Below are 12,361 nucleotides of genomic sequence, written 5' to 3'. Positions count from 1 at the left end.
TAGAACAAGGCAGCTCATTGTTCCAAATGCCGAAATTGAGTCTCCCTACAGACTGCACAAATAATCTCTCTCTTTTCTCTCTCTCTCTCTCTCTCTCTCTCTCTCTTTTTTTTTTTTCTTTCCCCTCTCAGTGGACTCACTCCTGCTCAGTCAGAGTTTAACTACTTGAATTCTGCCAGTTCTTTAGAGCTGTATGGAGTGGAACTGCACAATGCTCGAGTGAGTAACTCTTCCTTCCTGCCTGCATTCTCCCCTCTGTCGACATTTTTTTTTTCACACTTAACCTGTATAAAAAGAAAGAAAAAAAAAGAAAAAAAAGAAAAAAAAAAAGAAATATAACGAGTTGTGTAGGTGGTCCCTAAAAGTGTCGCTGGTCCTCATAAAAATCGTTCCCAATATCGAACTGAGCTTCAGAATATTAATAAATATTAAAACATTTTGACAGCAAACCTGTCAATCTAACATTCAGAAATCTATTAAATTAGAAAATTCAATGAAGCAGATTTGAAATTCCCGAATGAAATCCCTTCAGTTTCCTAACTGTGTTCACTACCCAGGGTTTTGCAGACGATAAAATGGAGGCCAATTTAGCTTTTCCATACAGTATTATAGTGTAAATTCTCAAGCTTCATGATGCAACGCTTTCCTGATGCGAACCGAACTGTACCTAACAGGACCCGAGCAACGCTGAGGTCCACATTGGAGTGATGGCTGCTGGGATCTGCGTTTATAGAAACAGGGTACGGGTCAACCACTTCCCATGGTGAGTACTGATCATTGTGAAGTCGAAATCCGAACATGTTTTAAGGATATAATGCTATGATGTATACAATGACTTGGGGGCGGGACTCATTCTTGTGCTATAGGTAGACAATATGGACAAAATGTTTAGGGACACCTGACTTTTCCTGACGAAAGTGCTTTTCTTGTCAAACTGTTACTGAAGTAATGAAGTACAAATACTTTGTTAGTGTACTTAAGTAGATTTTTCTATTATCAATACTTCATTATTTATCTTTCAAACAACTATTAACTTTCACTCATTTAATTTTTGGCACGGATATCTGTACTTTCTACTTCTTATCAAATCAGCCTCTTTAGTTGTAATCTTTAGGTGAAATGTCAATATTTTTTCCTCACTGCCCATGTTTTCCGCCCATCAACCTATTTCTTGTCATTGCGTGGCTTTTTTTAATCTACCACTGGTGTATCATTTCCTGGCTCTCACACACCACAGACGTAGGCTAGTTTACAAGCCTAACTATTTCCAAAGCAGAAGGCAACAAGAAGTCTAACGTGGATGAGACGGAGGGAGTCATCGATGTAAACATGACTGATCACCTGAACATCATCATTTTTCCTTTCTTGTCTGTTTGTTTGTCTTTCTTGTGTTCTATATGGTGGATCTTCAGCCTGGATACATTGATGAAACAAAATTTGAAATCCTTTGGTATTAATTTAGGGCTGTCAAAATGAACGCGTTGACGCAAATTCGTTTAAACGCCAAATGAAAACCTTTCGCCGCAACACGTATTCACAACATCCTTAAATTACTCAGATATATAAAATAAAAAAAAAACCTGAAAATTGTTTTTAATCACTAAACATTGCCTTTCCTGACAATTTTAGCATTGACCTCTCCTCAGCAGCGCTAACCGCTAACTGAGGGAAAGCAACCGGAACCGGAACATAATTCTTAAAGGAGCCACGTACCATATTTATCTATTAAAACAACCACACAAAAAAGGAACAAATAACTATAGAAATATGACGTCTCAAAAGAAATGAATATTTAAAAAATGTAATAAATTAAATATTAAATAATAAGAAAGGGAGCGGTTTTAAGTGAAATAAATATATAATTATGATGTTACAATTAGTGTATTGAAAAACTTGAAAAGTATACATTAAGGTGATGCGATTACGCAGTCAACTTGCGACGATCGTGCGATTAATCGCGGTTGAACATTTGAATCGATTGACAGCCGTAATATTCATATATTAATCGGTTACCAGCGTGACCCTAAAACAGGAAGTAGTTAAGGCAACTTTTTACTTAAGTACATGTCAGAGCCCAAACTTCTTCACTTCAACTTTTACCAGAGTATTTTAAAACATCAGTATTTGTACTTCTACTTGGGTGAAGGATGTGGTGACATGAATTTATCCCTTCACTTGAGACTCAAACCTGTGCACAAACCAACTTCATGAACATATGGTTAAGATGAGTTGGAGTGATGGTCTGCTAAGATGGTCTGCTATAGAGCTCTGATCTTAACCTCTTATTCAATATGATGAATTGGAACACTGACAACTAACACCCTTGTGGTGGAATGAGTCAAAATCTCCACAAAATCTAGTGGGAAAAAAAAAAATCTTATAAGCAGGTGTCCCCAAACTTTTGTCCTATATAAAGAACAGTGTGAGATTTCAAGTGAAGTTGTCACTAGACTCTATTTGTCTATATATTATCTTCATTCGCATTTTTTTTTTTGTAATTTGAAGAGTCAAATTATATTCTATATGGTTTTTTTTTCTTCTCACATTCTTAGGGTAAAAATTGTCAAAATATCTTTCAAATCAAGACAGTTTTTCATCCAGCTACGAAAAGAATCGGTAAGAGATTTTCCTCACATTGATTGAACGTTTATTTATTTATTTTTTTTCATGTGTTATAAAGCATTGTTATGAAAATTCTGGACAGTACCATGTTTATGAATGGACAAGATGGGTTTTTAATTTATAGCTACCTATGGCATATATATATATAAATATTAAGCATATACTGTCCAACGTCTGTTTTCCAATTTGGTTTCAACCCAGTTTACCCATAATGAATCATTTTTTTCCCACGTTTGACTCTTAATCCAGTTTAGTTTGGAATTTATTCATATTTTCATTTCGTCTTTTCCTCAGACTAGGAGCAGGGAGACCCTGTTGGCCTTCAGCATGGCAAACTACAGAGCATGTAAGAACATGTGGAAGGCCTGCGTTGAGCACCACACTTTCTTCCGGCTGGAGCGGCCTTTACCGCCCCAAAAGAACTTCTTCGCACACTACTTCACTCTCGGATCGAAGTTCCGTTACTGGTGAGATAGAACCCTGTTGTATCTGTAAAGCTGTAACGTTCTTTAAGATCTCCATGGTTTGAAATCACCACATTTCAGAATTTACAATAAAACTAATTTCTTTTTGCTGCCATGCCTTCCAAGTAGATCTACTCCCAACTTTACCCCAAGTAGGGTAGATAGAAACTGCAGTTTTCACACACACAGTTTTACAAGACACCAGATACTGTGTAGAAATCCATCTGTCTGAGAAGGATTCAGTAGATATAACACTATAAGGCTATACTAAGGATTTAATGCCTTATAAACTCCATGAAGTACCAGGAAAATGCAGAAGAAAATCTCTCTGGCAAGAAGTTCCAACTGGGTCATGGGTCATGTTTGGATCTTGCAAGAAAAAAATCCAAATCCACACAAAATGATTTTGTTGACAATAGAATCAAGGTTTTGACCACCCATGACTAAAACCTTAGTGGAAACCACAAGGGAGTGTGAGAGAGAGAAAGTCCACGAGAGAGAACAAAAGAACCCCAGCAGAATGGACGAGTCATCTCAGATTGGATCTTAATACCAGCGTTGTGACACCAAGACTATAGAAACCATAAACTATTATACAGAAACGCAGTATAAGAGATCACACACAGGAATCTCAAACAGCGAGAATGAATATCATTACTGAAGCGAGAAACCCAATGAACACCATTAACCCAGTCTTCTTTCACTGCAGCCACAGCCATCATCTCAAGCAATAACCGTATTAAATGACCCTGGGTTTTCTGTGCGTTTTTTTCTTGTGCATTCCAGTTTTTCTGGGGATTTTAAATGGCGGTGCAAATTTTACAAGTAAGAGAATTGCAAAAGTACAAATACAAAGCTTTCAATTCGGAACCGTTTTGGCTGACCTTTCCTCGCGATGTCCAGATTTGCTTGAAAAGTTCGTCCTCTCTCAGCCACTGTGGAATGAAAAAACAGCTATTAAATCGACAAATATTTGAGCTTGCGCAGTTTGCTACAGCTATGCGGTTTTGCGAGCCAATCAAAGCCAGCCAGTCTTCAAAATGTTAATCGGACGCCCGCTAGGTGACCTCGGAGCTTTTAACTCGCAACAAGCAAAATGGTTTATGATTGGAGAGAAACTTTATTATACTCAGGTGCTATGAAATGAAAAGAATGGACTTTTGAGAAAAGGCCTTCCTGACCCTGATGGCTAACCACTAGCTATTTGACTTAATGGTGAATCAGACCACGTTAAGGTTGTAGTGAATTTATTGCATTCTTGTAATATTCTGTGCCAGGTACATATTACCTCAGCTGAATTATCAAAACCTGGATCCTCCTACCGAAGGAATGTTGTGATACCTGGCAACAAGATACTCTCAGCAGATCATTTCAGTCCTGGGGCCTTTATGGTTTAGAGATGTTTGTCCGGCACGTCCCACAGATCGTGGTCAAGATTTTCGTCTTTAAAACAAGTATTGCAGGGAGAAGAATCCCACTGATAGAGGAAATACCATTGTCAAGACTAGGTCTACGTTTAGGCAACCCATGGTTTAGGCAACAAATGGTTTCGCCAGCAGAACATCACCCAGACCATCGCACTGCCTCCTTAAGCTCACCTTCTTTTTAAAGTTGTGCTGGGATTTCCTGAGTTCCTGATGTCGTCTCTTCCCAAAGTAAGCGTGGAACACACACCCGGGTTGACCACCTGATGTAAAAGAACGTGATTTATCAGACCAGGCCTGGCTCCAAAGCACCATGGTCCAGTTCTGGTGCTCACATTCCCATTGTAAGATCTTTTGGTGGGTCTGCATGCGCTTTTTGACCAATCTGCAGATACACAGCAAGCTTTGATGTTTCCTGACGCCTTTCTATCATGACCTTTTTTAGCAATTTTGGCTCTTCTCCGGTATCGGACCAGATTGTTGTGTTTTGACCATTGGGTTCTTGCTCACTTTTTGTGTTGTTTTGTTTGGCCAGGTGTTTATCAGTGGTCCTGCATCATGTTGATCAATTTGACTGTGATGTTTTTAAGGTACTAACAACTGCATACGGCCCTGAAGACTTATTGTTTTGGAGATCCAGCCATCTAGACGTTCACTTGCCCATTTTTCCTGATTCCAACACGTCAACTTAAAAAAAAAAAAACTTTCCATGGCAGCCTAATAAATCCCACCCCAAATCACCCACTATATAAAACACCCCAGCCACTTGTAGGTCAATAAATAAGCATATTTATTTGGTTGCCGCCCGGTGATCCTTACATCCGAATCCACATAAAATGCGCAGGTACAAATTGTGTACAAAAAAAAGAAGTCAACTAGGTTTTATTTTTTCCTCCTCAGCGGAAGAACGGAGGCTCAGTCGGTCCAATACGGAAAAGAGCAAGGCGTCAAGAACAGAGTCTTCGCCAGGTAACGTGTTAAATGAAACGTTCTACAATATATCACAATCATATATTTTCCTTGACCCTGTCTGTTGATGTGACTCAAGCCTGAGTGGGATTTGGACAGCGCTCGTTTTGATTGCAGTCAATCAATCGCTCAAAAAAATAGATAAAAATAAAGGGAAAAAAAACGTAGTGTAAAACGCCCTCGCTTGTGGGCGAGACACGCCTTCAGCCCTCAGCGTGTTTTCCGTGCGCGCTTGTGTGGTTAAATATTCTAAGAAAAGGCACTTCGAATTAACACAGGAAGCTTCCACAGGGTGGGTGCATGCGCGTTTTGCACTTCTTGCGTGTTTGTGTGCAACACGCTGACACTCCCCTCCGGGCTTTTGAAGAGCAGTTATTGCTTGGTGTATCGTAGTTGAATGATGTTGGGACTCAAGATGCGGCTGAGGCTTTCGCGCTGTGTTTCCAGCAGGTACATTTTCACTTGGTTTCGTGTCTGGTTTCTTTCCAGTAGTCGTTATTTCGGTGCTTAGTAAGCGTTTTTTTTAATCAAAGTCTCGATTTCGTTTTCTAAAAAAACAAACAAAGTGAAACTGCTTAATGTGAAACGACAACAGAAGCTGAAATACAGAGATGAAGTCTGAGGGAAATGTCTTGTGAAAATGCACCAGGGATGCAAGTGATGTGCAAGTTTGCATCCCACCACTGTGGTCTCTGGATTCAGAGGCGGTAATGTGGCTGTAGTTCATAAATGTGTTAAAAAAATGCTTAAAAAAACAGGTTATAGACGTTTATATAGCAATGGGATCATTTATGATATCGGAGAACATTTCCCTCATTCCCAAGGAACAGTTTGAACTTTCCAGTGACTATATTTAAGATCTTAATGAAGATCTCAATTTTTCAATCAAAAGTTATCAGAGAGCAAATGCAAGAAACTGAAGTAGGCCATGTTTGTGTTTCCTTAAAGTATGTGTGTGTGTGGACACATAGGTTTTGTGTTGACAATTTTGATATATGCATCGTATATGTGTGTGTGTATTATTGTAGAGAGATGTGTGTATTAATCAGTGATGGGGAAGAGGCATTGGGTGGGTGTCATTCACACACCTGATGGCCTGTGGGTGAAAACCGGATTTCAGCCTTGGAATTCAAGATTTTCAAAATTCATGTAGCATGGGCCTGGTGGTAGGAGTGAGAAAAGCTTATCACACACATATACAGTATCTCAAAGTAAGTACACCCCTTACATTTCACAGATCTTCTTTTAGCCCAGGCCACCTTGAACATCCGTTGAAATTGGCAGCAAATTGTAACTGCTCAAATACAAGATACACAAATTTGTATATGTCAAGCAGACAAAAACATGAACTTGATGAATAGGACGTGTGGTTGTTATCGCTAAGGGTGTATTTGCTTTTGTTGGTGGTATTTTAGACAATAATGGCTGTATATTGGACAGCAAATCTATACAAACTGCACATTGACTACTAAAATATATCCGAGTTTCATTTCTACAGTATTGTCCCTTGAGAATTTGATAAAATGTGAGGGGTGCACTCACTTTTGTGATCTACTATATGTGTGCAATCATATATATATACTCCGACCAATCGGATTAGTCGAACTGTTTTACAATACAATTCAATATAGAGGATTAATTCACAAGCTCTATACTATCAGTGTGTGCTAGGTGTTGGTTGAAATCCACAATTGAGCGAGAATAACTCCGAGTGCAATAAACGAAAATAAACAAAAACACACAGCCACTATGATGATAATGGGCATCCAGCTTCATATCAGCTCTCTGCAGCAATACGGTGTATTCGGGGGGGTGCCTTTATATGTCATTATCCATTTAAAGTTCTGTTTTGTCACTTGTTTTGAAACTAATTGTTATATTTTGAATGGAAAATCCTCGAGCATCAATCAGAATGAAGCATTCAAATGCAGGTTAGGGTTCAGCATCTCGTTCAATCTGTGACCCCCACCAGGTCACCCAGCAAGCCACTGGTCAGGAGGCTGGTGAGTGGGACAGATTGGGAGACGGTGAGCAGGAACTCTCTCTCAGATGAACGACTGGAGACCCAGAGCCTGCCCAACCGCTCACGGCCCGGATCGCCTAATCAGTAAGTTCAAATGTCCAGTGCAGAACCCCCATCAGACACCCTTTTTCACTTTGTTTACATCAATCTATTTTCCATACGCCACAACAACAAATCTAAAGAAACTGATATTTCATGAGATATCAGACTTGTATAAATGACTCTGATATGGTTTAAAATGTAGATCGGGTGCATCCTATTTTTCTGGATCACTTTTGAGATGTTTCTACACTTCGTTAGGAATCCATTTGGACCACATTCAATTGATTGAACGTAGAAAAACACACTTTTCGATGTACGGTCTCTGAAATATGCTCGCAGGTCCACCTGAGGAGACACCGTCTGTCTGGTAACTCTGCCAGACTGCCAAACTCAACCAGACTCACAATTGGGTTCTTGGTTACCTCTTTTATTAAGGTCCTTCTTCTCTGATTGGTCAGTTGGCCCAGGTGGTCTAATTCTAAGAAGAGTCCATTCAAGTCCAAGCCTATGTTATTTTATGTTGTGTATCATGAGCAGATCCTTTCTTCCTCCACTTTTTGGCTTTTTCATTATTTTTATAGAGGTTGCTTGTGTTTCCAGAATTTTTGTTGCTCATCTCTCACTCTCATTCTTTCTGGAGATGGCTGGTCATGCCATTTACAGTTTTTTCTATGACGGCTAGACACGACATAGACAGCCTTTTCCAAGTCATGTTCAATCAATTGAATTTGCCTCAGGTGGATCGAAGTCAGATAGTAAAAAAATATTAATGTATATTGAACTATAATAATCCAGCTTTTCACCTGTTAGCATGCAAATTTCTCATTTGCGCATAAGAAAGCCTCTTCAAGGTAAACCCAAGGATTTGCATTTCCTTTTCCCAGAATTTAAGAGAACACACACACACACACATACACACACTCGCCCAAGTGACTGTGACTGTCGCCTGTTACTTGCAGTTCCATATTCGCAGCGGATGGCACCCGGATCCGGCCGTCCTCCATCGGGCATCTGGTAGATCACGTGATCGATGACTCGGCGTGCCAAGCGTTCACCAACCACAAATCAGCATCATCAACACAGGCTAACAGCATCAGCCTGGACTCGACCCCGTAAGTCTGTTTGTTTTAATGATGTACTTTGGATTTTCTGTATAGCGTCTGCTTGGTTATTAGCAGTATAAATAAACATTTTAGGAAAACGAACCATGTTGTAGAAATATGATGCATTCAAGAGGAATATTTTGTTGCCAGATATTTTCTTTTTAATCTAAGAAGCTTTTATTAGCTTTGCAGAAGTGATGTTTGGGTCCATGAATTAAAAAAAAAAAAGATCTAAATAAAAATCTAGATTTTACATAATTTAATAAATATTACAATCTTAAAGATTTTAAGGCAATATTAAAGCTTTAAACGTAATTTTTGGACTTTTTACCAAAATCTACTTCCACATAAATACAGTTAGTTACATAGTTAGCTAATATATATTTTTATTAAATTTTTGTTATTAATTTAATTTTATTTAATGATTAATAAATGATCATTTTTTTTCATTTAGATGTTTTGTAGAACTTTTTTTTTTAGAAAAAGTATTGAAACATAGTCTTCAAGCAATTTTATTATACATTTTTTTTTTGTAGGCTCTTTCTTTTACACATTTGTACTACAGCTTCTTTCAGTTGTTTGAGTGGTTTCAGTCCTCACTCACTTTAGGAAGTTAAATGCATCCCTAGTTGGCATAAGCTCTGGTGATCGACAGTCTAAAACAGGGGTCCTCAAACGACAACCCTGGAACTGCCATTTAAACAAAAAACCAATCGAGCATTAGGAGTCACAATAAATCGATTTAAAATCAGAATGAAATCTCCACAATAATACTGGTGGTCACTCTTCCAGTCACTCCACTTGATTTTCTCCTGATGAAGCTTTTGGTCAATCATCAATAAAGTTGAATGAACTTGTTCCAAAAGCAGCCATGCAAGCCAAAGCCGTTGTTCTTGTACGTTGCGGATCATGAGCAGATCCTTTCCTCCTCCGCTGCTTACCATTTCCAATATTTTAGTTGATTTACATTCATAATATTTTCAGTAGATTACAGTTCATTGTGTTTGGAGACTTTTTGTAGCTCATCTCATTCTCTTTTTTGGAGAATTTTAATTAATCCTTACTGCGGATGACTAATTTACACTTAGACCTATGGCCTCTATAATGGTGTCTAACTTCATCCCTGTCCAATGGTGATTGTCGGTCATTTCCTTTGTCTTTTCTTTTCAAATCTCAACGTCAACTGTAAGATTTGAATGTCTTCTCAGGAGCTTCCAAATTGTTCTACTGGACACGCCCTAATGCTTTTGCAACGGTTCTGATCATTTTGTCTTCGATTTATGGCTTCAAAACGGCTCAAATAAACATTACTCTGGTCTTTATGTTGGTTTATCCTTTTAAAGCCAAATCTCCAATTCTTTATATAAAGTGCCCATGGTTTTGAAATTGGGGTTTAACAAACTCCTAACTGTGGTGGTTGGGCTCAACATACATTTGGACATTTTTTTTTATATCATATCTATATTCATCGGTATTTTACACCCCATTTTTGAAATTTTATTTTTACTAATAATGGCCGAATTCTTTTCAGAATTACTTGTTACTGCTGCAACACCAACAGGTTTTTTTTTTTGGGTTTTTTTGGATTATGACTATATGCAAGATTAAATCTATTTTTTTTTTTAAAAGCTGTGGTGGGCGTGTAGAAGTGCACTATGTGAAACATCTCACGCCTAACAGACCGCAGTTGTTTGAGATATTTGCTGCATATCTTTTGATCGCTGGCAAATAAAAATAATAAAAACACCCCCCTAAACTGTTGGGCCACTGAGAAACTTCCAGTCGAGTCCTGGAGCTGTGCTGAGCTTCATAAACTGTAGAATTACATGTTGGGTGGGGAAAAAAAACGAATTACATATCAGGGTGGGGGGGTTGTTCATATTTGAGTCATTACAGTTTCCACACTGCACATGCACTTATTTTAGCTTTACACGCTGAGTGGAAACTAGCATTTGGTTTTTGTTCGGCTTAATGCCACACGGTGGTTAGGTCAGGATTTATTTTTATTATTCTTTTTTTGTTACCAAACGCACAATACCATATACATATGTAGACAACTGTGCACTGTGTATTAAAAAAATTTAAAAAAATTCAATTATATTTTGTCTGCAGGAGAACTGTGTTTTTACTCGTTTGATTTTCTCAGGAATATTAGTTGTGTAAACGGGATTTCATCATTAAGTGTGCTGTGGTAGTAATTCATCTGGAAATGACACACACACACTGAAACAAAAGCAGGGACTGGCAACGTTTCTAGTCAGCGATGCCCCACTAATGGCATGTCCGCTCTAAAAACCAAGCATTTTTTAAACAAGAACCACGAAATGTATGTTTCGACTGGTTTTGTGGTTTGTACTTCATTTAAACTGCTTCATGCTCAGCATTGTCAGAGATCTAAGCAGGACTGCTTTCATGCTTGTAATCAGAGCATTCTTAATAAGGCTGCATGTGTGTGTGTACAGTATGTGTGTCAGAAGACCAAGGCCAGGCCTGGTTACATTTCCATCTACAGGCCCGTGAGCCTATTCTGTTTTCTCGTTATGGTAATAATCGGATTCTCCGTTTTCTTATACCCAAGCGTTGTAAGAAGATCAAGCGTATTATGTTCCTCTTTTTTTTTTATATCTAGCTGATGGACAGGAGATATCACCAGCCTTCTGATGATCGTTACCGTTGCTCTACCTTGCAGGTCTCCAGACAGTGCGATCGACAGCCAACCGCCTGCTCTTCCACCAAAGCAGTCTAGGAAGAACCTGATTAGTCACATCAGCCAATCCCGATCCGAGCTGGAGCTTGACGACCAGGCCTCCGAACTCTACGACGTGCCTGTAGCTTCAGATAAGAGCATGGTGAGCTTTTTTTTCATTTTCTATGCTTCTATTTGAGCAGTTTCTTTGCTGAGACATTAAAACACGAAAATAAAAGCTACTAATAAACGTACGTTTGATCACTGCGAGGTTTTGTTCTCCTCCCCGTGCAGAACGGCGCAGTTCCACATGACAACCTCGTGCTGATCAAAATGAAGCCGGATGAAAACGGGCGGTTCGGATTCAACGTCAAGGTACATTTTCAATTTTTTTTTATTATTATTTTTTTTTATTGGTTCCTAAAAAGACTTTGTATTAGGAACATATCCTGTCCTCCATCCACAGGGTGGCGCTGATCAGAGGATGCCGATCATTGTGTCTCGTGTTGCACCCGGAACCGTGGTAAGCTGCAAACTGTTGCGCACATTTTTTTTTACGGTGCGTCATAATCAGCTCTCTGTGTGGTCTGGATACTGAAAACTCAATACCCGGTCACATGACCAAGTAATCGAGACTACGTACAATCAGGATCGTGGGCTAGCATGTCGAAAAAATATAAGTAATAATGTGAGCGGTAAAACATTGATAAGTCGAATATTTTTTTTTTGTAAATTGAATCCTGTGTATTGCGTACTCACCTGCGACCTTTACATCACGCCAGGCTGACCTGTGTGTACCGCGACTTAACGAGGGGGACCAGGTGGTGCTGATCAACGGGCGGGACATCTCGGACTACACGCACGACGACGTTGTCATGCTAATCAAGGCCAGTTGTGAAAACCAATCGGGAGAGCTCATTCTGCTCGTGAGGCCCAATGGTGAGAGACCGGTCAAGATGCATACAAAATTTATTCGCTGCTTAATTCTCGGTTCTGATTGGTCGGAACGTGTTGGCTAGGTTTAGTTA

At 39.1% G+C, this 12,361-nt stretch overlaps 1 protein-coding gene across 6 annotated transcripts in view; it reads left to right on the top strand.

Moving 5' to 3' along the window:
• Positions 1-12,361, top strand: part of ptpn4b (protein tyrosine phosphatase non-receptor type 4b) — a 36,158-nt gene that overhangs the window by 18,345 nt on the left and 5,452 nt on the right. For all 6 annotated transcript variants that reach the window (XM_083550667.1, XM_083550665.1, XM_083550670.1 and 3 more), the window contains 11 exons: positions 132-219; positions 675-763; positions 2,553-2,616; positions 2,917-3,089; positions 5,411-5,479; positions 7,452-7,586; positions 8,504-8,656; positions 11,337-11,496; positions 11,628-11,708; positions 11,800-11,856; positions 12,116-12,272. In XM_083550667.1, coding sequence (XP_083406793.1) covers positions 132-219; positions 675-763; positions 2,553-2,616; positions 2,917-3,089; positions 5,411-5,479; positions 7,452-7,586; positions 8,504-8,656; positions 11,337-11,496; positions 11,628-11,708; positions 11,800-11,856; positions 12,116-12,272 — 1,226 coding nt within the window. The remainder of the gene's footprint in view (positions 1-131; positions 220-674; positions 764-2,552; positions 2,617-2,916; positions 3,090-5,410; positions 5,480-7,451; positions 7,587-8,503; positions 8,657-11,336; positions 11,497-11,627; positions 11,709-11,799; positions 11,857-12,115; positions 12,273-12,361) is intronic.

This window comes from Silurus aristotelis (assembly GCF_946808225.1).
Source record: "Silurus aristotelis genome assembly, chromosome: 9".
NCBI lineage: Eukaryota > Metazoa > Chordata > Actinopteri > Siluriformes > Siluridae > Silurus > Silurus aristotelis.
This window is presented reverse-complemented; position numbering and strand designations above follow the sequence as displayed.